This window comes from Phyllostomus discolor, chromosome 1, assembly GCF_004126475.2.
Source record: "Phyllostomus discolor isolate MPI-MPIP mPhyDis1 chromosome 1, mPhyDis1.pri.v3, whole genome shotgun sequence".
In the NCBI taxonomy this organism is placed as follows: Eukaryota; Metazoa; Chordata; class Mammalia; order Chiroptera; family Phyllostomidae; genus Phyllostomus; species Phyllostomus discolor.
In genome coordinates, this window is record NC_040903.2 from 154488178 (window position 1) to 154510493 (window position 22316).

The 22316-nt window shown below is 46.8% G+C and overlaps 1 protein-coding gene and 1 pseudogene across 2 annotated transcripts; both read right to left on the reverse strand.

Annotated features, from left to right (window-relative positions):
• Positions 1 to 601: 601 nt before the first annotated feature.
• RMDN3 (regulator of microtubule dynamics 3) lies at positions 602 to 18352 on the reverse strand. 2 transcript variants are annotated; one of them, XM_028505952.2, is made up of 13 exons: positions 18214 to 18352; positions 17634 to 17827; positions 15717 to 15909; positions 15183 to 15326; positions 8131 to 8416; positions 7113 to 7215; positions 5070 to 5130; positions 2702 to 2777; positions 2469 to 2546; positions 2151 to 2249; positions 1789 to 1842; positions 1582 to 1662; positions 602 to 1342 (listed from the first exon to the last, which is right to left on the reverse strand). In XM_028505952.2, exons 2-13 carry the CDS (start codon positions 17818 to 17820, stop codon positions 1289 to 1291), a joined length of 1416 nt encoding a protein of 471 aa, XP_028361753.1. In that variant the 5' UTR covers positions 17821 to 17827; positions 18214 to 18352; the 3' UTR covers positions 602 to 1288. The 2 variants fall into 2 exon arrangements, with proteins under 2 accessions (XP_028361753.1, XP_035887673.1); XM_036031780.1 differs by lacking the exon at positions 18214 to 18352 and adding an exon at positions 18122 to 18142.
• LOC114493702 lies at positions 4121 to 4242 on the reverse strand (annotated as a pseudogene).
• Positions 18353 to 22316: the final 3964 nt, after the last annotated feature.

The window sequence follows — 22316 nt, forward strand, 5'->3', positions numbered from 1 at the left end:
TTAACAAGCTCTTCTAATTTTAAAAGGCCTCTCAGCTAGTACTGGGAGGAAAGGCAGTGAAAATCTCTGCTGGTGCCTGTGTCAATCCTAGTGCACATAGGGAGATACAGTTTGGTGCAGCTTTGTTTTAAAGGCAGTTCTGTTTCCTGACTTTTAAAAATGGATTATCTCTCAGGTCTTCTCTTACCAAAAAACATACCTAGGGTGGTAGAATAAAGCCACAGTGACAGATTCTGGAATGAAAGCTTGGTTTTTGTATAAAAGCATCTCACTATTTTAGGACCTATGAAGTATAAATGTCTTTGTCTTAGAAATTTGTCTTAATTTTCCTCATAGGTGGGATTAGGCTTTGTGCTGCTGCCTCAAAGTGGGTCAGAGAACACCTGCTTACTTGGAATAGGCCTTATTAGGCTAAAAGTCAGCTCTCTGCCTCTATTTTACATGTAAATAAAATTTTCGCTGAAATAGCATTAACCAGAGAGCCTATTCTAAACTCTTCGGTACTGCTTTCTACTTGTCTACAACAGCCTCTGTAGCAGGTAACGGTTACGGAAGTGTCAAGCATAAGGAGTTGATAACAAATAAACATAGGGGAATATAATCGCTTCTAATCAAATTTGGTTTATTTTAAGTCTGTACCAAAATATATTCCAGGCAACTCCTCAGATCATCATTTTACTGTCTCATAAGCCTTATGCACAACCGTCATTCCAAAAGCAGCCAAGACGTCCAGCCCCTCGGCCCAGGAACACAGTTAGAATCAACATGATAGATAAAACGAGCGCAGTGTCCATGGACTGCCCTGACCCTTCCTTTTACCTTGATAGGTAGGATATGGTCTTAGGACTGTGTACTTTGGTGTTGAATATTAATCAGTGAAAAAGATGGGATTGGCGAGTACAAGTTCTGTGTTTTGTTCTTACAGCTCTTTGAGGTCCGTTCACATTACCCGCAGTTGGAAGGAGGCCTTCAGTTCTCTACCCACATTCAATCCTAGAATAGGTCTTAATTTTTCAAGAATTCACTTAAGGGAGATTACAACAGAAACTCAGGCTTAATTAAGTTTTTCCCCAATTGCAGATTAGTTGAACAATTAGAATAAAGTAACCAGTGGACAATAGGTAAGAAGATGGTAGCCATACTAGTTAGGCCCAGGAGTCAGGATACTCCCTTAACCAGTCTGCTCAGTTTCCTGATCTAAGCAGGGTCTAAGGGGGGAAAAAAGACTTGATTTTCATCCCCCTTAAGCAGTGGTATTTCTCAAGTCATGAAGGCCATTGTAATGTGGTTAGTTTCCTAAAATTACTTCCAGTTCTTCCAGGTCCTTCTGGAAAGCTGAATCCTAGGGAGACAAGAGAACAAGACTAGGACCCAGAATCTAAGCCACCATTTCCCAAACCACTGGTACCCGAGAAGAAGGGCCCTTTGCTTCCTTTCTGAGCTGTTATCATAGCGCCGACAGACAAAAGTGTATAGACTCTTTTCTAGGGAAATAAGATTTCAAGGGAAGATTTTCTTTCTTGAGAAGGTCCAGGAATGACTTGATGAACCCAGTGTTAGAAAAGTTCTTAAAAGTATTACCTCATTAGTGACATCCGGTAGTTCCTTGGCCAGCTTTACCCACTGTCTGGCTTCAGAGTTTTGTCCTAGTTCTCTGTAGCACTGAGAAGAGACAATAGTGAACACCTGGGAGAAATACTAGAAGGGCATAAGTAGGTATGCTTTAGGAGTTTTCAGAATATTATCAACATACACACTTTTCATCTGTATTGAAATAGGTGACTTTACCTTGGAAATATATACCCTTCCGGCTTTGGAAAATCCTGGCTGGATTTCTTCAGCCTGGAGGAGGGAGGAAGACATTTCAGTAAGGTGCTCCCAAATTCAAGGCAGGCTCTGAGGTATTTTAGAGATTTCCAGTCCTCCACCTGGAGACTGATTTAGTGGGTCTGGGGCTGGGTGGAAATTATATATATATAAATTTTTATTTTTTTAATAAGCTCTCCAGGTGGTTCTGATTTCCTGTAGAATAGGCAAAAGAACTGCTCCCTGCCAGAAACCCCTCCAAACAATGTTGTTAGGAAGAGTGGTGTCACTGGGGTGTTTTTGACTATTGTCCACCCCCTTCCTTCCTCCCCGCCCCCCAATACCTTCAAGAAGCTCTGGAGGGCATCCTGCACAGTAGCACTGAGAGGGCTTTCAAACAAGGCTGCAGCAGTTTTTTTTTCCAGCCAACTCAAGTGAGCAACCTGCCACCAAAAGATCAAGGTATAAATAAAAAGTTTTAGCAAGTATTTTTTAGAAATATTGCATATTCTGTACTGAAAAGAAACAAGGTCAGGACTGGGTCCAATCACAGTAACATCATTCAGAGGAAATGCACTTGAGCCAGACTGAGGTCCCTGCTCCCAAATTTTCACTGCAAGAAGATCAGTGTCACAGGCACTAAGCCCTGGAGTTTAGCTCACCTGGTAATACCACCTGCCAAGGAGAAAGTGACCCATGGGGTTTTCTGGCTGGAGAGCAAGGGCTTTGTCCACATGTTCCTGAGGGGAAAGATGTAAATATAAACTAACACCAGACACCAGAATTGATCGGGGAAGAGGGGAAAGTCATTATAGAAGAAACAGCCTTCGCAAGGAGCTAAGATGGAGCAGGGAATATGGACAGCTCGAGGGAAAGAAGAGAAGCCTTTCCTCACCTTGAAGCTAAAGCCACTCTGGATGCGCCGCTGGATGCCCTCATGCTCAGCCAGCTGACCACAAAGCACTGCATACCTGAGGGGGAAGCAGCAGCAAGCTCAGGGAGGGACAGGGATGGACTCCCTGCCCATGGCCTAGTGGCACCACCCCTGCACCCTCAACTTAGAGCTGAAGGTATCTGTAGATAATTTGTATTTTCACAGACCTGTGGTTCCAATTCATATTCTTTTGTGAACACAGTGGTAGGCTCTCCTAAGTATACATATTGGGTATAAAAAAACTGAGTCCTCTGCAGTAAGTCTCTTACACTTAATATTTGGGCAAGGTCTTGATCCAGATGTCCAACAAATTTCTCATAATGAGTACACATAGGTACCATAAAAACTTAAAAGCAGTTCTCTAACAATCAGTGTCATAGGGTAAGATACCCAAGTACATTGCTTTTTCTCTCCTGAGCAGACACTAAAAAAGGTCTCATTAGCCTTGGCAGTATACATATATACCAGCTGTACTATGGAACAATCAAATTGGGATGAGATAGTCTAGGAATTTCTGATGTTAACTTGAGAACCAATAGAAGCAAAGGAAGAAGGGCTTCTGATTTCAGCCCTCCTTCACATCCTTCCAGGGGGACAAAGCCAGCCAACCAGCTTCCCCATCTTTTGTGTGGAAGGACACAGGTCTCATGACCTCATCCCTACAGCATTGTTTCCAGGGCACAGTTGACAGTAAACGAGTGTCTAAAGGCCCAAGGTGCTTTTTCATATATTCACCAATTATCTGGGGGTATTTTTTCTTCTCCATGTCCCCCCATTTGTGTGGGAGACCAGCAAGCAGCAAGCTTTGTGGGATCTATAGCGGTCCTAACAAAAAACAACAGGGGAGATGTGGGAGGCCACTCTGTGTGGCGTGGGCCCAGCTCCCACTGGGAGATGCACAGGACCCACGCCCATGGATAGGTTTTCCTGTGGGGAATCAGGCCTGCAATGTACCTAGGCCGCTATGAGTCTTGCTTTTTGCTAAAACTCCCTCACCCTGAATTGAGGGCATTTACTGCAAAGCAACTCCCTAAAATCCATGCTAAACCTTCCAAGGATGAGTGTAACCAGTTCAATTGCTTTTGCCTTTTCATTTGCAAATATCTCTTCTGTGGTGTGATTACCAGCATCCTCTCCTTTGTTTTCTGTATAAGGTAACCACCTAAAGCGAGCCTGTGCATAGTTAATGAGGATCTTCTTGTCATGTGCCCAGTAAGACAATAAAAGCGGATTGGAGCCAGGGCCAAGGCTTTTCCTCCCCTTGAGAGAGAAGCCATGCCGTCCCTTTTCCTCCTGTGTCCCTTTTCTTCCACAGGACTCAGTAGTCCATGTGAATTTGTCTCTCATTTCATCCATGACGTGGACCCCACGAGCCAGGGTCCACATCCCATTCAATACAGACCAGGCAAAGGGCCTGGGCTGAGGTGTATATGGGGTGGGTTTACTCTGCCCCTTTCTGTACAGGCAGTGTAAGGACAGCCTGTGGTAAGCACCGGGAGGCCTGGGGGTATTTCTATCAGATACTTCCAGAGGCTCATTTCCATACTTAGTCCAAACAGCTGTTTTCCAAGAATAAGAAAGCATGAGGCCGATTTCCATTCTTGGGAATCCAGGAGCCCCAAGGAAGCCCACAGAGAAGTAGCACCTGTGACACCCTAGTAACAATGATGACCTGGCCTCTGAGAAGACGCCTTGCAGAGATAAAGTTTCAGCAACAGGCAGAGCTCAGTCTGAGGACAGAGATGGAAAGAAGAGGCAGGAAAGGAACATTTTCACTAACTCTGAGGTGCTGGGACCAGGCCCTAGGTTGGCCCTGACCCATGCAAACTGGCAGAACTTTGCCTCACATGAGACCACAAACAGGGCTGCTGTTTTTGTCAGCAAAGAAACTGACTAAACTTCCTGGGGGTGAACTCACATCCATTTTATTCTTGCAAGCCAAGCAAAGAAGCCAGAGCTCACCACCAGCCAGGGTAGCAGCTAGAGGAAAGAGGATGTTGTGCAGGGGAGGGTAGCTACAAGCTGGCTCCCTGAGGAGCCAAGAACCCATAAATTTTGTAGCTAAGGTGGCTTACAAAGCTGCTCATTTCTCCAAGCCCCAACAGGAAAAAAGAAGCTTATACTCTCCCCCACCTCATCCTGAAGGCACCTGCCAAAGAAAACTTCTCTATGTCCCCACCTGGGGGTAGGGTGGGGCATATGGCAGTAATGGCCAAAGCTCCCTCTCCTGGTCCTTCTGGCAGATGCCTTTATGGCCAGGGCAGAGACCATACAGCCCCTCCCCCTCCATTCTGCTGGTTCTTCCTGGGACCCTGCATGGTGTTATTACCATTGGTGACAGTCAGCATTCTCATTCCCCTTCTCCAGAGCGGCCTCGGCTTCTTCTTTTCCTGTAGGACAAAGGTGATCCAGAGTTGGCAAAGGCCTCCCAAGCACACTTCCTAAGAGGGGGCTTTTGGGAAGAATGACTGCTCCAGCTCTCACCGACCGATGCCTACCCAGCCTGGACTTGTTTGGAAATAGGTGTGAACTTGAACAGAGTGAAAAGCTGCAAACAGCTTCTCAGGGATGGCTTCTGCTTCACCTCGCCTCTCTGATCTCTGTCATCACCTGACCCAGCTGGCTTGTGTTCATAGCACCCACTGATGGTGGGTGAACACCCTATTCACCAACAGGACTTCAAACATAAAGGGACCCAAAGCCGATCTGAAACTGCCCAATACACCTGACCATGGAGGGTCTGTTATTTGGGGTCTGTGAATAGGCTTCAGGGTGTCCAGGAATCTCTCCAAGGAGAGAGGGTTCACAGCTTCAAAAATTCTGAAAAGGATCAGTGATCTGAGAACATTAATCACAGCTATAGGCCAAAACTCTTCACCAAAGCCAAATGGACTGAGATATGCCCAGAGGTGACTTTCACCTCTGTCTTAAGTTTTCTAGGCACCAAGACTAACAAAGAAATTGAAGCCTAAACACATGAAAGTTCTTGACAAGGGTCCCCTAGAGTGACAAGGAGCATGGAGCCTTCCAGATGAGGACCATCATGCCTATGCAATGGAAAAAAGAGCACCCTGCAAAATGGAGAACTCCTCCTCTGATTAAAATGGAACAAAAGTCACGTGTTGGAATGGTAGATTGGCTAATCTGAAATGTTTCTTCATCCTTAAGTGACAGTAATTATGGTATGTTGTATATACAACAAATAAATTTTTAAGACAACTGATGAGAACCTTCCATCTCCCTTCCCAAACAGAAGGACCATGTGCCCCCACCAGTGAAGAGCATTGTCTCTAAAGGGATTTCTCTCCCTCCCCTTCACAGCACTGTCTCACTAGGGAAATAAATTAAAAATGAGAAAGTCCCTGCCAAGTTAGCCATGGTGGTGAACAGATATCTCCTGAGATCCCAAAGAATAGCTTCCGCCTGGTGGTCCAGCTTCCAGAGGCAAAACAAAATGAAGAACTGTAGACCCAGCAAGGATGGTCCTAAAAAGCTAGGGTCCCAGAGTGGGGCTTCCCAAGATACTGCAGAGCCATTTGACCTCCAACAGGAACCAACCTGTCTGGGGTGCTAAGCTCGGGAAACCAGACCAATGCTGGCTGTGGGGGCTCCTAATAAGACATGCTCAATGACCAGAGGGAAAGGAAATGTTCTTGTAGATACCAAAAATAAACCAAAAGCTGATCAGAATCCTCAAATATTTACAAGGCTGTACTTATAAAAGTAGGAGTGTAGACAGATCCATTTTAGGTAATGGAATCACAAGACACGGAGGCCCACTGATGGTGCATGCCTCAGGTGTGTGGCGAGGCAGGGCACATCACCTTCCCCACAAAACCAGTCACTTTTTACAGCAGGATTCTCGGTGACAATGGCAGAGAGGGATGAGCCCTGAGGCTGACATAAATTAGATGTGCCCTATTCCCCAGGGCACAGAGGTGGCAGCAGTTGCTAAGTAGATTCCAGGGACTTCTAAGCTAGCAGTGTTCTCCCAAACTACTACTTGCAGGTGCTCACCAAATAACACTCCATTGTCTGTTAGAACACCTGCCCCACAACTGAAGCCAGCAAAAAAAAAACCTCTTCAGATTAAGATAGGAGATTTTGCCCTCTCTTTGTGTTTGGAGATTAAGAACAAAGAATTAGGCTGCTACGATACAAGTACTCATAAAAACACTCCCAAATCATACTGACAAGCAGGGATTGTTTTCTATATCAAGGATCCCTGGGAGCCAGAGTTAATCCCTAATAAGTAACTGAGCTACAACTGCCCTGGCAGTCTGTATCGGTGGTTCCTCTGGGCCCCAAGCAGGTGGGCTGGCTCCACCCCCACAATCAGTCACCTTCCCACCAGGAACCTGTTAGCACTTACCATTAAGAGCATATGACTTCTTCTCGCTCACCTCTTCAGTGAGTTCACACATGTCGCTGTAGGCCCGGGCTAGGCGCCAGAGGAAGTCCTGCCGACTTCCATACTACAGACCAAACAGAAAATTATGGAGGCCCCTCTTTCCTCAGATTTAGGGCTCTGGCCTTCCCACACCCTAGGTTCAAGTTTCCAGGCTAGTGTGTTACAAATGCTGACTGACAGCCCAGTTTTATGCAGTCCCACATCACCACACAGCCTCCGTTTCCTGGGCCTTTTCATTTTTTTTTTCCATTGTGTCATCAAGATTCTTTTTCTTGCCCTGGCTGGTGTGGCTCAGTGGATTGAGTGCTGGCCTGCAAACCAAAGGTGACTGGTTCAATTCCCAGTCAGGGCACATGCCTGGGTTGTGGGCCAGGTCCCCAGTAGGGGGTGTGCAAGAGGCAACCACAACATTGATGTCTCTCTCCTTTCCCCTCTCTAAAAATAAATTCTTTTTAAAAAGGCTCTTTTTCTGTGCCTCATTACATCTTGGAGTTCACCTTTACTTTTATACTATCAGCAGGCCAGAATGCCCTCATTCTGCAGTAATGCCCCAAAAAAGGGAAAGTTCCAATTTGGGGGACATTTATATACTTGAGGAAAAGAGAATTGCAATTGAGTGAGCTCCACATTTACCCCTGGTGTTAACTTCAAATGGGGTGTGCAGCATGGGCTCCGCTTCAAGGGAAAAGAAAGGACATTCCAGTTCTCTCCACAGTTCTCTGTACTGACAGGTGGAGTTCTTGCAGTGACTCTACAGAAGGCAGAGGACTGCCCTCAGGAGGAAGCTCTGGAGCAGGCAGTAACCCTAGGCCCCCAGGGGCGACATTTAGCCCCTTGGAAGATGATGTTCAACCCTGGGGGACAGGTGCAGAACCAGCCATCTCACCCTCCTTTTCCTTCCCATGTCACCTGCAGGGTCAATAACCACAGCAGCCTGCTCTCATTCCCTAGAAGTCAGCAGACGCAGCTGGAGCCTCACCGCTAGCTTGTTGTTGAGCAGCAGCTGGAAGCCCTCCCACTTGCTCTGCTCATTGCCCTGGTGCAGCTCATCAGCTTGCTGTAGGAGGGGCAGCAGGTCCTCCAAGTCAGGGGAGTCTTCAGCCTCCAGGGCTCTGGGAACCGGGCCTGAAGCCACCTCTGCCTCCAGGTCCACAGAATCCTTTCTCCCCATCTTCACAGTCTCACAGCTCACTTCATCTTCCCCGTCTTCACTCTCCCTGTCAGAGTCCCGCTCATAGTCAGACTCGGCATTAGCTGTTGTGTAACTGTGACAGAGAAATGTAAGTTACAAGGTCAAAGAAGGGGTCATTCAGCCCTAGAGCTCTAGGGTCTATCCCCTACCCACAAAGAGGGACTCTCCATGACGCTGCTGTCCAGAGCTCCAACTAAGAAACATTCCCCCTCACTAAGAGACAAAAAACTAGTCCTCTAAAGGAAGCTTCCTATGAGAACTATGGGCTAGGAAAATGATTTAAGGGAAGAGTGACCAACTCTGGGGGCACTGTGACAGTGAGGGGCTATTATGAGAACTCCTTGCTTAGCTATTACCAAATCTGCCAGAAAATAGAGAAAAAGAAAAGCCTAGAAAGGTATGTACCAAAAGGTTGCCAGTCAACCTCTCAGGGTAGAATTAAAAGGAAATTATTTTTCATCTTTTAATATGATTGCTTTAGTGAGCATATATTCTTATAACTAAAAAGAAATGAATGTTTAAGATACAAACTTTAGGGGGTATAAAGGGACTAAATGGTAATGGGAAAAATTTTTAAAAACCCAAAACTTTAAAGTAGGTGGAGCTGATCTCCTGAGCTACATGGCTCACCAGGCTCTCGGCCAATCACTTTCGCTTTATCAGCCAAATGCACGTGTCAGAACCAACATGGGTGGGTGCCAGCCTCGGAGGCCGTGGGCAGCCAGATATCCACATTTTCTTTCTCAGTTCAATGTGTACTCTATCCCAGGTCAGTAACCAAACCTAAACTACAACAGAAGTAGCCCTTAGAAATGTCTGGAATTGCTGGGGGTGGAGTGACAGCCATTTGTAGCTGGAAGCAGGAGAGGAGGAAGATGAAAACAGAACCCCCTGAGGAAGTATCTGAGGCCACCATAAGCCAGGGGTCTCCTAGGGAACCCCAACCTCAATGCACCCATCAAACAGAAAGCCAAATTTCTCTCAGATCTTGGTCTCTACCAGCAGCTGATTAGGGTGTTTTTCCTAACTGCCAACTGAATCAGACAAAAACTGAGCAGGGAGGAAGGTAAGACTTGTGCAGATAGGCCTAAAGACTGAGTAAGAAAATGTATGTTCTGTGAGCCAGAAGGTTCTGAAGCACATGAGAAGACCTTCAGGGATAAGCTTTCCTCCATCTTGGAATGAGAGAGAGGGGGAGGATCCCTATTGCTGGAGCAAAACAGAACTGAAGGAGAGATGAGGGAGACACCTACAAATAAATTCAAAACAAGAAGCCTAGGGCCCTGGCCAGATCTGCCAAGGTTGCGGGTTCAATCCCGTCAGGGCACATACAAGAAGCAACCAATGAGTGCATAAATAGGTGGAACAAAAAATCGATTTTTTTCTTTTTTTTCTCTCTCTCTCTTTTCCCCCCAGTTGGCCAAAAAGTTCATTTAGTTTTTTTTCCATACAATGGCTCTAGTTGTGCTTAGTTGTCTAACTTCATTTGAAACAATTTTGTTAGATTGTATTGTGACAGCTGTCATATCAGCCTACATTTTTTAAAAAAAACCTATAAAAATTGGTGAATTTTTGTATAGCCATTTCAATATTGAAGTTGGAAGAAAATATGCAACATTTTTGGTATATTGTGTTTTATTATTTCAAGAAAGGTAAAAATGCAGCTGAAACACAACAAAGATTTGTGCAGTGTATGGAGAAGGTGCAGTGACTAATCAAACATGTCAATAGTGGTTTGCGACGTTTCATGCTGGAGATTTCTCGCTGGACAATGTTCCAGGGTCAGGTAGACCAGTTGAAGTTGATAGAGATCAAATTGAGATATTAATTGAGAACAGTCAATGTTATACCAAGCAGGAGATGGCTGGCATAATAGAAATACCCAAATCAATAGTTATTGGTGAAAATGAAAAATGTCTTTTATTTTACAGAAAAACACATATGGAGTTTTTGCCAACCTAATATATATGAGGTCTGTCCAAAAAGTATCCAGCCACATGATATGAAAATAGAGACATTTATTGAAGAAGATACAAGAAACATTGTACATTGGACAATGACGCCTCCATCTTCTTAAAAGTACGCACCTTGGGACACAGTTCTCCCAATTGCCATCAGCTGCCCCCATCATATTTTTCTGAATTTCATGGACAGTCTGAAATCTCTTCCCTTTCAAAGGTGATTTTAGTTTTGGGAAAAGCCAGAAGTCACAGGACACCAAACCTGGGCCGTAGTGGGGCTGAGTCACCCGGGTGATTTGACGTTCCACCAAAAACACTGCACGAGACATGATGCTTGAGTGGGCACATTGTCAAAGTGAAGCTGCCAATCACCAGTTGCCCATAGCTGCAGCCTTCTGAATCATCCAAATAGTTTCCACAGAGGAACGCTTAATGCAAAATTTGATGCGGATTCATTGCTCTACTAGTTCAGTCATTTTGAATGTGACGGCCACACAGTACACATGCTCAGTCAGTGGCATCTACCAGCCCCACTGACCAGTACAGTGAAGTACTAGTACATTAACTAGTACAGTATTGTTCACGCGTGCACATTCCAGTCCACTCTCCTTGGCTGCCAGGTTACATCAATGTCGTGCAAACCATTCTCATTATATTAACAATGGCTGGACTTTTCAGGACAGACTTCGTATATATCCCTCCCTCCCTCCCTCCCTTTCTCCCTATCCCTCTCCGTCCCTTCTCTCTCTGAAGTCTAAAATCAATAAATAAAAATTAAAAACAAAAAAAAAGGCAGACTAAAGTCAGGGGCTGAACGCTGTGCTAGGCCAGAAAGCCAGAGATGGCAGGGAAGCAGGCTCCATCTAGAAGGTGCCAAGTGAGCAATCAGCCCCGGTGTCCAGTCCACGCTGACTCTGCTTTATAGAGGAGCTTCCACAGTCCCCGAAGAAAAGGGCCCTAGTAACATCTGCTATAAAAACCTATTAAGGTATTTAAAGCCTTAGCTTCACCCTGCTTTTTAAGAAGTGATCAAGTTATCTTTCTCCTCTAGTAATTTGCAGTAAAAACTTTAGAAATTAAAGGGACAAGGAAAACCCTGACTGGTGTGGTTCAGTTGGTTGGGCATTGTGCAAAGAAGCAAAAGGTCTCCAGTTCAATTCCTGATCAGGGCACATGCCTGGATTGTGGGTTCAGTTCCCGGTCAGAGTGCATACATGAGGCAACCAATTGATGTTTCTGTCCCTCTATTTCTCTTTCCCTTCCCCTCTCTCTAAAAATAAATAAATAAAATCTTAAAAATAAAGGGACAAGGAAAAGTGGCATCAGATTTCACAATCAACCTAGTGGTGACGAGTGAGACCACACAGGGCATCCCAGAGAAACTCCCAACCTATTCCTCAGGCCTAGACGATAACCTGCCCCTATCTAGTCAGCCAGGCCCAAAGGCAAGTGGGTGAATGGATTATCTGGGTCTCATCACCTCCAGTTTCAAAAAAGGGGAGACCCCATTCCCTGCTGGATTGAAGGCTGTCTTGGTCAGTCAGGAGGTCAAATCAAGAGTCTACCAGGAAGGGACCCTCCTCATATGCTTAGAGCACGGGCATCAGCAGTGTCTCCAGGGAGCAGAGGAAGGAAGAAAATCCTAGTTTGTGATCCTTCTGGTTCCTAAAGTCGAAGAAGGAGAGGCCAGGAGGGCCCTTACTGCCACCCACAGTGAGAGATGGTAGAGCCCTATGAGGCAGGGGCGCTCCAGCAAGGCTGGCGCAGTGAGGAGGTCTTTTACTGCACCTCAGCCCCACTTCAAGGAGCTTTGCCTCACTCACTCGCAGCCCCACTGCCTGGCGTGCAGCGGGCAAACACTTGCTGAGTGTGCACTGACATCAGCCCCATGGGCTTACAGGGCTTGAGAAGAGACGGACCATGTGCCAGAGCTACATGGGCTGCCATCCCTATATTCACATCATGCTCTCACGCCTCTTGGACCACCAACCCAGACCTGGAGAAACCCACCAGAGAGAAAGGGGGGGCCCTTTCGTATGGTATGCCGTTCAGCTTCTGAGATCAGCAAGGGATTGGCAGGGATCTTTGGAAAGGCCATTTGGATCTGTGCATTCAGACAGAGCACACTGTTCCCCCCGTGGGTTGGGGAGCCTGGAGTTATCCTACTCCACTCCTTGAGTGATCAAGGACTCAGTTCCACTTATCTCCCCTCCTAGCAAATTAAGTTTCTTTCCTTCACGTCCTCCTAAGCCCGTTAGAGAGACCAGCTGGAGCATTCAAAAAAAGCAGGTATGGGACCTGACCCTGAGACATTCCCAGTGGTGCAAAAGATAACACCAACCTAAATGAGGTGACAAACGCCCAAGAAGGAGAGGAGGTTGCAGGCAATCCCTCTTGGATGGGATATCTGGAAGGCTTGCTGGAGGGGCTGGTGTTTTAGGGCAAGCTGGGTTTTTACAGGGAGGGAACAAAGGCTGTCTTTACTACAACGCTCGGGCCCGCACAGTGGTTCTGCCATTGGGCACCCGTGCTAGATTTGGTTATAGCGGACCCACCCAGTGGTTCTGCCTCTGCCGCATTCAGTCAGTTCCCGGTGGGGGGAAAGGGAATACAGCTTTCAGTAGAGTTGAGTAGACCATCAAATATTCTTACCCTTTCATCCCTCAAAGAGGCACTCCTGCCCTCAGGCCCACCCGTTCAAAGTCATTCCAGAGTTTGAGGCCTCCTCCCATTATTTCCCCTTGACCTATATGCACTGACCATGGCAAAAATAATTAGTCACTATGGCCACTGCCCCAGATGGCAGCCAGCTAAACCAGAGTCTTGCATCACACACCCCCACTGGCTTCCACATGACACAAAGTCAGTCACGGGGTGGCCTGCTGGAGCTCTGATGAAGAAAGCCACCATCCCTCTCCCACCATCACCAGCCCCAGTGAGCACCCACAAGCTGCCCAGGCTAAACACCGGCTCTCACTGCCCACAGTGAGAGCATAACTTCTAGAAATCACCAAGGACCTTGAGTTCCACATCCTGGTCTTGGGCAGAGCTGTGACCTCTCCTGTCCTACCCTCTTACAAAATCCAAACATCAATGCCCCACGCAAGTGACCTGCTTCCTCAGGTGCAGAGAGATGCTCCTTAAGTCTCAGGGCCCATTACCAACCATTTTGTTCTCCTTTCAGTCCAGATGAGTCAAATATTTCATTCCACCCCTCCCTAAAACAGCTTCTGGAAGCATCTCTCAGCCCAGAGTTATTAGGCAAATTGAACAGAAAAGGGCCACGTGCGCTTGCCCTTGAGAATACAGAAAATAGGGATCAGAGGACCCAGGCACCAGTAGTCATGAATGGAGCACTAATGCTGTACCAAGACTTCACTTGTTTCAAGAGGCCCCTGAGCTATAATTCAATCTAGCACAGGTGCCCAATGGCAGTGACATGGAAAAAGAGTAATACTATTCTTAATTTTCTTAGAAAACCAAATGAGGAGAGGCAGGAGAATATAATGGCCCGAACAAGAAAACATGGCTGAAATCTCTGGAGCATGATGTACTGAGCATACTGCACTGCTGTGGGCAGCGAGCGGTGGCAGCTCTTGGTCACTGGGCAGAACTCCCGAGGGCTGCACGGGACAGGTCTCCCTGTGAAAGCCCTCCTGTGCCCTGACGCCATTCCTAAGATCACAGAGCCTCACGCCCTTGCAGATGAGCCCAGCTAAGCTTGAACTTGGTTGGTGTACAACCCTGGGCAAGGCATCAAACCTCACTAAGCCTCAAGTCTGCTCTGAGAAACAGAAAAACAGGCCCTACTCCATAGTACCCTTGTGAGGATTAAGTGAGAAAATGCCTCTAACATGCTCAGCACAGTCTGTCACAGGGAAGAATACCCAGTCGTTATGTTATAAGGTGTTTCAGCTAAAGACGGACAGCCCTGCAAAGATCGTCCTGAAAGGCCTGTTTGTAGCTAAATCAGTCATTCTGACCTGACAGAAGACTCGGGTGTTCTCTGCACCAACCTTTTCCTCGAGGAGGAAGAAAGGTCAGCAGAGGAGACCTCAAGCAGACCACCTGGATCGCTGGAGCTGGCAACAAGATCGGGCATTGCAACAAAGATGTTTATTCAGACTTCACGTTGGGGACCAAAGTTTCAAAATGGCACTACGGTTTAAAACCCAAAGTTTTAGCCTGACCAAGTCTGGAGACTCCACGAGACTCCCGCCTGCTCCCCCCACACAGTAAGGCATCTGGTCAGACCTGCTGGGCCCCGATTACCGGCTCAGCCACCTCCCACCTGCACAGCTGGCAAGAGCGCAAGCCTCCCTGTGGGACGAGGACTTCTAGGGAAGGGGAGCATGCTCAGTGAAGGAAATAAAGTTCTTGTGGTTAATGTTATAAGAAAACAGAAATAAGCCCTGGCTGGCGTAGCTCAGTGGATTGAGCGCAGGCTGCGAACTAAAGTGTCGCAGGTTCGATTCCCAGTCAGGGCACATGCCTGGGTTGCAGGCCATGACCCTCAGCAACCGCACAATGATGTTTCTCTCTCTCTCTCTCTCTCTCCCTCCCTCCATTCCCTCTCTAAAAATAAATAAAATAAAATATAAAAAAGGAAAACAAATAAAAAGCACATGATGTAAAAAACATGCCTATGCAGCGGAAAACAACAGATGCAAGCAGTGACCACTGTTGACGTCTCCATTTTTCTGGGTGACGTGAGGGGGATGGCTTTTCTTATTTCAGCTATTCTGTATTTATTTATACCCTTACTTTGTTCCAAAAAATGTTTACAGCAGCTTGGTGTGAATTTTCCACTGATAAACATTACTTTTACAAAACAGAACCTGATCGGAGCCACAGCTACCTCCAGGAGAGAGGACTCACCCCCCTTCGCTCTCAGCATCTGTGAATGTGCCTCCCGAAGTCGCTGTGAAGTAGATGGAGCTGGAGCCGGTGGAGTCACTCCTCTCTCGGGTGAAGGGGAACCTTCGCCGCCGGGCCACTCTCTGGTTCTCTTCCATGTGGGATCTGAAAGGCAGGGCGGCATGAGGTCCCATCCAGCCTTTCTTTCCCCTCACGGAAAAGGAGCCCCTTACTACCGCTCCTCATTAAAGGGCAAAGAACAGAGACAAGAACAGAGAAAATGGTGAGTCTCTACACTCAAGAAAACAACAAGGGCAGCCCCCTGGGCAAACCAGAGCAGACCAGGTTAGTCAGGATGAAGCATTTCAGCTGTTACAACAGACCATGAGGGCCCAAAAGCAGCAAGGAACTTGTACAAGGCCAGCTTCCCTGCCAATTAGGTAAGAAGCTATAAATCTGCTTCCTCCTCAGAGATGGAGGGCAAAGGCCAAAAGGCTCAGCTGAAAAACCTGTAGGGGCAGGGGAAAAGGCAGGAGAGGAGGCTGCCTTACTCACCGGAATTCCCCAACAATCTGCCCAGCAAGCCCCTGCAGGCTGCCCCTCAGCTCCTCCACTTCCCGCCGCAGAGCCACCAGGCTGGTCAGCACAAAGTCCAGGCGGTCCAGCACCATCTCCTGCCCTTCTCGTGGAAGGCTGGGCAGCAGCGCAGCATCTCCAGCCTCACCTGGAACTGCCCGCAATGGCCTCACTGAAGGAAGGAGGACAGGAGACAGTGATGTCCATGGGACATAGTGAGGAAAAGGTCTTGCACCTAGAATTCAAGAATACTTGCTTCTCACTGGAGTTCAATTTACAAAGACCCTCAAGGCTCAGAAAGCTTATGCTCACAGCGAAGTCCCGTTAACAAGTACCAAATAACTCTCCAGAAAAAACATCGACGTCCCAATCTGCAAACAACAGCCACTGTTCTATGAACCTTCTACACCAGGGCCTTTGGCAGTATTTCATGCAATGGCAGATGACATAAAATGCTTGCAAGAGTGAGGTTCCTCAAAGTCTGGATAGCTGCCCTGCTGGAATAAAAGAAAAACCTTTACCTGACTACAGGCCTAATTTGGAGATATTGCGGGTTTCATTCCAGACCACTGCAATGGGTCAAGTATCACAATAAAGTGAGTCATAATCTTTTGCTGCTGAAGGGCCTTGCCTTCAATTAAAAAAAAAAAAAAGTAATGCCTGTGAAGTGCAATAAAGCAAAGCACAATAAAACAAGGTGTGCCTCTATACAGTGCCCAAATACCGATCATTACCAACCACACAGCAAAACTAAAATTGAGCTCACTCAGCTTCTGATCTTTCACTTCCAAAAGAATAGTGAAGAGCCCTGGCTGGGTAGCTCAGTTAGATCATCGTCCTGATACTCCAAGGTAGCAGGTTCGATCACCGGTCAGGGCACATACAAGAAGCAACCAATGAATGGGTAAATAAGTGGAACAACAAATCAATGTTTCTCTTTTTCTCTCCCTTACTTTCCTTCTCTAAAATCAATCATTTTTTTTTAATTAAGGAAATAGAATAGCAAAGAAAATTCTGAGCTCCTCTCAAGAACGTCTTTTAACTGTCATCAGAGAGAAGCAAAGAGAAAAAGGACAGTTACTGAAAGAAAAGGTACCTGGAAAAAGCCCATCAAAACCCACTGGAAAAACACCATCACCAAGCCCTGAAATGAGCTCTTGGTAAATGCCAACAGTAAATGCCAGCAAACTGAGGCTACCTAAGGCAATTTTACTGGAAAATGTAAAAACAGGAAAGAAACCAGGGAGGCAGAACACACAGGCTAGCAAGTATAACTCTGTTAATTCTAGTAGTAATCTACACCAGATTACAATACACAGCCAACAGTGTTCGAGACTGCAGAGCAAGAAAGATTCCTGAAAACAAGGCCACTTTATCCCCTCCTCAGCAGAAGGACTACTGCTAAGGAATTACAACAAACGAACCACTAGGAAAACCACTGAGAATGTAACACAATCTTTCTTTAATTTTGATTTCATCATAAGAAGGATAAAAACACCTGAACTAGATAGTCTCTAAGGTCCCTTCAAATTCTAATATGTAATTTCTCACGTCAGCCTCAGGACTTTGAACTCCTGCGAGATTAGTTTTTTTCTTTCTCCTACTTTAGGACTCTTCCTCTACCTATCAAACACAGCACCCAACACTAAGCAAGTGCTATATACATATGGCACCATTGTGGCCAGAACTAAAAGTGAAAGCTAAACAGCCTTTTCACAATATACTTTCCTGGGATTATAAGAGAAAGAGTACAGAACAGAGAGAATGTTTCCCTTTTAAATAAGCTTTTCAAAAAGGTGAGAGACTCTCAGGCACCTGCCTTCCTTGTCCTGTCCCACAGGTTCTGCTAAAGGCAGCCTGGTTCCCCGGCCTATCGGTCAGCGGACCCGCTCCTACCCTGGCGTCCGGGCTCTGAAGTCTGCGTGAGGTCCAGTGAGTTGGGCAGGAGCTGGTTCTGGACATGGCGCTGGGTCCGTTTCCATCGCTGGCTGTAAAGGGCACACAGGAATCCAAGGCCCGCGGCGGTGCCCAACAGCAGTCCCAGCCCGGAGCGGGCGCCGCCCAAGGCCCCCAATCTAGACATGATGTACCTGCAGCCCACGTGAGCCACCGGGAGCAAGCGGGAGTGGGGAGAGAGATTCGTGAGCGTGGTCCACCCACCGCCACGCCGAGCCCCTGGAGACATCTCTTTGCCCATGCCCTGAGCTCCCATCTACCCTCACCCCCTCCGGACCCTGAGACTCGGCCAGCCCCCAGAGCCTAACTACTGCGCCTCTCACCCAGCGTGGACACAGCCTCTCCTCCAACACGCCCCCTAGCCCTGATCTTAGAGTCAGGTTTCTGGGCTTCCAAACCCTCCCCTCCAGCCTCGCGACATTGCCCACCACACGCCCGCCGCCCTGGCCGCAAACTCCTGGCCTTCCCCGCGTGCTTTGCAGGTACCGAGGCCTTGCAGGGAATAAACTCAGACCCTCACCCGGCCGCTCAACACCATAGCAGCAGTTGCCACCGCCACACGCTGTCAATGACCGTGACGTCATTAAACAGCGCCGTAAACTCCGCGCGACGTTAGGAAGGCGCACTGAGATGACCACCCTAGGTCGCACCTCCCGCCCAAATTTTTTCCGGGGCGGAGCCAGGACCCTGGCGGGAAAAGGAAACCGAGTCCGAGGGAAAAAGGGAAAGTTGGTTTTTGGGAGTGGAGGCTTGAGCAGAAGCCCTGCGGTGTGGCCAGCTGAGTTGCCGTTTCTCTCCAGTCACACCAGATTATCTGCTGTTCCCAGAATATCTTTCTGCCTTCTCGTCTACTGTCGCTTCCTCCTAGAATAACCCATTCTCTAACTCCGACTTCATTTGGGCTTAATTTGTTCATGCATTTTTACGAAAACCGTTTACTAAACACTAGACACTAGCGCCTTTCGCAATTCAAATTAGAACAGATAAATTGGTTATTGGTGGCTTATCAGAAGAGGTCCTTGAGTCCTCGGGGCCAGTTTTGTAAAAACTCTTACTCTGTGCTTAAAAAGTCGTATCATAGATGCACACATCAGTGCTAAAAAAAATTATTTTTTAAAATCCCACCTTCTAAAAAAGAAAAACTGACATGCAGCCCTGGTTGGTGTGGCTCAGTGGATTGAGCACTGGCCTGTGAACCAAAGGGTTGCCAGTTTCAGTCCCAGTCAGGGTACATGCCTGGGTTTCTGTCGAGGTCCCCAGTAGGGGGTACACGAGAGGCAACCACACATTGATATTTCTCTTCCTCTCTTTCTCCCTCCCTTCCCCTGTCTAAAAATAAATAATATCTTTTTTTAATCCCACCTTTTAAAATCTTACACTGTCGTTATTGCATTAACCAGGGAGAGGGTTATAAGCTGTTTTTATATTTCCAGAATGTAAATGAAAATTCATTCCTTTAACATTTGGGTGAGGCTGAAACCTGATCTCTGATTGCTTAAATTGGTTCAGATACCACTTCCGGTTGTGTGTGTCCGTGTGTGTTTGTGTGTTATAATGTGGCAGGAAAAGAAAACTCCAAAAGTTTCTTATGCTCTGTAACTGTAACACTTGCAAGATTTCACACAGGACTGTAGAAGCTGACAAGTCATAACCAAAGCAACGGCCAGTTACTCAAGGTACACAGACTCCCACGATAAGCTCCTGTGCTCTGTAGCTTCTGCAAATTCCTTCTGCGTTTTCCCTTTGTCTCCCATATAAGGTAGCTGGACCTAACTTCCGCATTCAGCTTCTGTAACCTTGCTTCCCCACGTAGGTAGGGAGCCCAGGACTATTTAAACCCCGGGAGAGTGAGGATCGGTGCTCAGAGGATTTGGATGTTAACCACCCCCTCTGGGCCCCCAGGTAATAAAGTTTGTGCTTCGTTATCTCCCCATGTGTGGATGGATTTTCCACAACATTTTGGTGCGTTGGCCGGGAAATCCCTCACGCGAGCAGGTATTTTGCCTCTGGTGAAGGCGACCAGGGGAGTCGGCGGGGGAGCCCTGCTGCAGGGGAGTAGCACGTGCCCTGGTGATTCCAGGCTTCCTGGGGCAGAGACTCCTGTGCCGAGTCCCCGACCGCTCTAACACCCGGGCGGAGGGGAGAGACGAACCCCGAACTGTCAGAGGCGCCAATCAGGTATCGGTATGTGCCCTAGGGACCTGACCCCGAGGATCTGAGAGGGACTGATCACCCCTCAACCAGAAAATTCAGGGGTCTGAGCTTAGACCCAGACCATCAGGCTCCTTCTTGGGGGGAGGGACAGCTAACTTCTGTGTGGCTGTCTGTGCGGCTGTGTGTGTGAATGTGTTTGTGACTCCACGAGCCAGCCGGCTTACGGAGTCTGATTGGGCCCCCCACCTGCGGCGGGCGTGTGAAAGATCCCTTTTTCCTTTGTTTGCCTGTGTCAGTCGGGAGAATTCATCATGGGTTGGGGGGGTTTCTGCCACAGTACTATATTGCATGTTTGTGGGTACGCTGCCATTTTGGGTAAAATGGAGAACGAGCCACGTGAGTGCCCCCCCCCAGGGTGGAGGTGCATGGTTGTCGTCATCTTGGAAGATGGGTCACGTGAGAGCCCCTCCATCTTGGAACTGGGCAAGGTGCCAGGCTCAGGGCTCTCTCCAAACTGCATCCATCTGGCTCTCTGTGTAACTGGTTCTGATAAGAATGGCTCTGAAGGACATGTATTGAAGTTTAAAGAAAACATCTGGTCTGTAGAGTGTTTGCAGGGTCTGAGCTTCAGAAAACTGCAGCGTGCAGTGCCAGGGACTTTCGGCTGTCCTTCCCAGAGTGGGAAAGGAACCAGGATTAAAAGAATAATGATTAAATCTGAATAAGTAAAATTATGTATGAAGAATGTAAAGTTTTAAACCTGGAGTAAAGGAAACCTCAACTATTTGTTTTCTGGTTTTGTGGGGAAAGAGCAGTGTTGTTTCTGATCAAAACCCCTCTGTACTTAAAATCTGTTTAATGTTGCCTGCAACCAGTTGGGGAAGATGCCTTTGCCACTCGGGACCCAGGAAGGGTTATTTGGGGCTGATAAGCGCTTCAGCCAAAGGCAAAGCAGCATGTCTCTGCCAAAAGACCGGGCCTGAAGGAGCATGTCTCTGTGTGAGAGAATGCCTCTACCTGTGTACTGTTCTGGAAACTCTGCATCTGCTCTGAAAAGGAAGTGAAGGATTCCAGGGAAGGTTAAAACTTCACACTCTGTAGAAAAGTAAATAATTTATATATATAAATGAAGAAGGTCTGTGGGAAACTGTAAAGATAAATGGAAGTTAATAATAAAACATATAAGGCATAGAAATACACTCTTAATAGATATCAGAAAATATATGAAAATAAAAGGGTTATAAATGTTAGATAAGTCTGTAGAAGTAAAGGTTTTGAGAAGCCTGGTAAATATCAGAAGGGAAAAGATTTTCCTTCATGCTTTGTATTTTTCTCCCTACCTGATCCCTCCAGAATTTGGCATTCTGAAGGAGTAAGTGAAAACATAAGGTTTCTTTGCATAAGACCAGTAGTTAATAATATTTTTGTTAACCAAGACTTTGACTGGAACGTCACACCTGAAGGAGGCAATGTATGGGTTCTGGTCATCACCAGAAAGCCCTGAGGAACTGGGATTGACTTGTGAAGCGAGAGTATGCCCACGAGAAAAGCCTGACACTTTGGTTGGTTTTGCAGTTCATGGCAGTCTTTCCAGGGAAGGAACGAAGGTTGCTTTCATGAAAGATGGCCAAAAAGGAACCTGTAAGCACAATGAAAAATTCAAGAATGTGAGTGAAACAACTGGTACAGGCGAAGCCAGATGGCGGATGTATGGCTCTGCTTCTGTGCCCTAAGGGGCGGACTGAAAAGTCAATCTGAAGGTTCCCTGTGTGAGTTCCAGCAAAGCAGAATCAGAAATCATAAGTAATTCAGGCTGCTCTTGGTGTGTTTATGCAAACGAACAGTCAAAATAAAAAACAGAACTCAAAGTAGTCCCTTTAATAACAGTGAGGGTGATCTTAAGGAGAAAAATTATAATTCAAGGAAAATCACTGTGCTCAGTATTAAACACCAGAATAATGCAGCTGTCTTAAAAGTTTGTTTTCATTTGAAGGATAAAACTGGTTTTATAATATCATCAAAATGTACAATTTACAGGTATGAAGGACCTGTCAAATTGCCATTGCTGAATGTCATTGCAAAAAGGAACTTGCAACTGAATGCCTTCCCAAAGACAGTCTCACAGGCATGGAGACTGGTTTGGGGACTATTGTGTGAATTAACCTGTGTGTTCTTCTGTTTTCATAGGACGTATGCCTATGACTTCATTGCCTGATTGGTTGGTTGCAATATAGGCCTTACTTAAGGAGCCCATTTTCATCGTCGCCCCCTGGAGCTCAATGGTTTGGCTAAACTAAGTGGTTGGGTTAGTAAGCAGTTTGGGCGATCTGTGGGCTTCACTTTAAAACTGATTTTTCCTGTTCTGTCTTAGTGGCTTGAACAGGAAAGGTTTAGATATCTGAAAGGAGGGAAATCATAATATATTCCCTTCAGCCTGAGTAAAGTATAATGGACCACAAAAGCTTTGGA

Excerpts from the sequence above, each read along its gene's own strand:
- RMDN3 (XM_028505952.2), bottom strand. The coding sequence starts at position 17,820 with ATGTCTAGATTGGGGGCCTTGGGCGGCGCCCGCTCCGGGCTGGGACTG. Across the intron at positions 15,910-17,633 it reads TTCAGAGCCCGGACGCCAGG|TGAGGCCATTGCGGGCAGTT; the intron begins GTAGGAGCGGGT and ends TCCTTCCTTCAG. Across the intron at positions 8,417-15,182 it reads GATGCTGAGAGCGAAGGGGG|TTACACAACAGCTAATGCCG; the intron begins GTGAGTCCTCTC and ends TCTCTGTCACAG.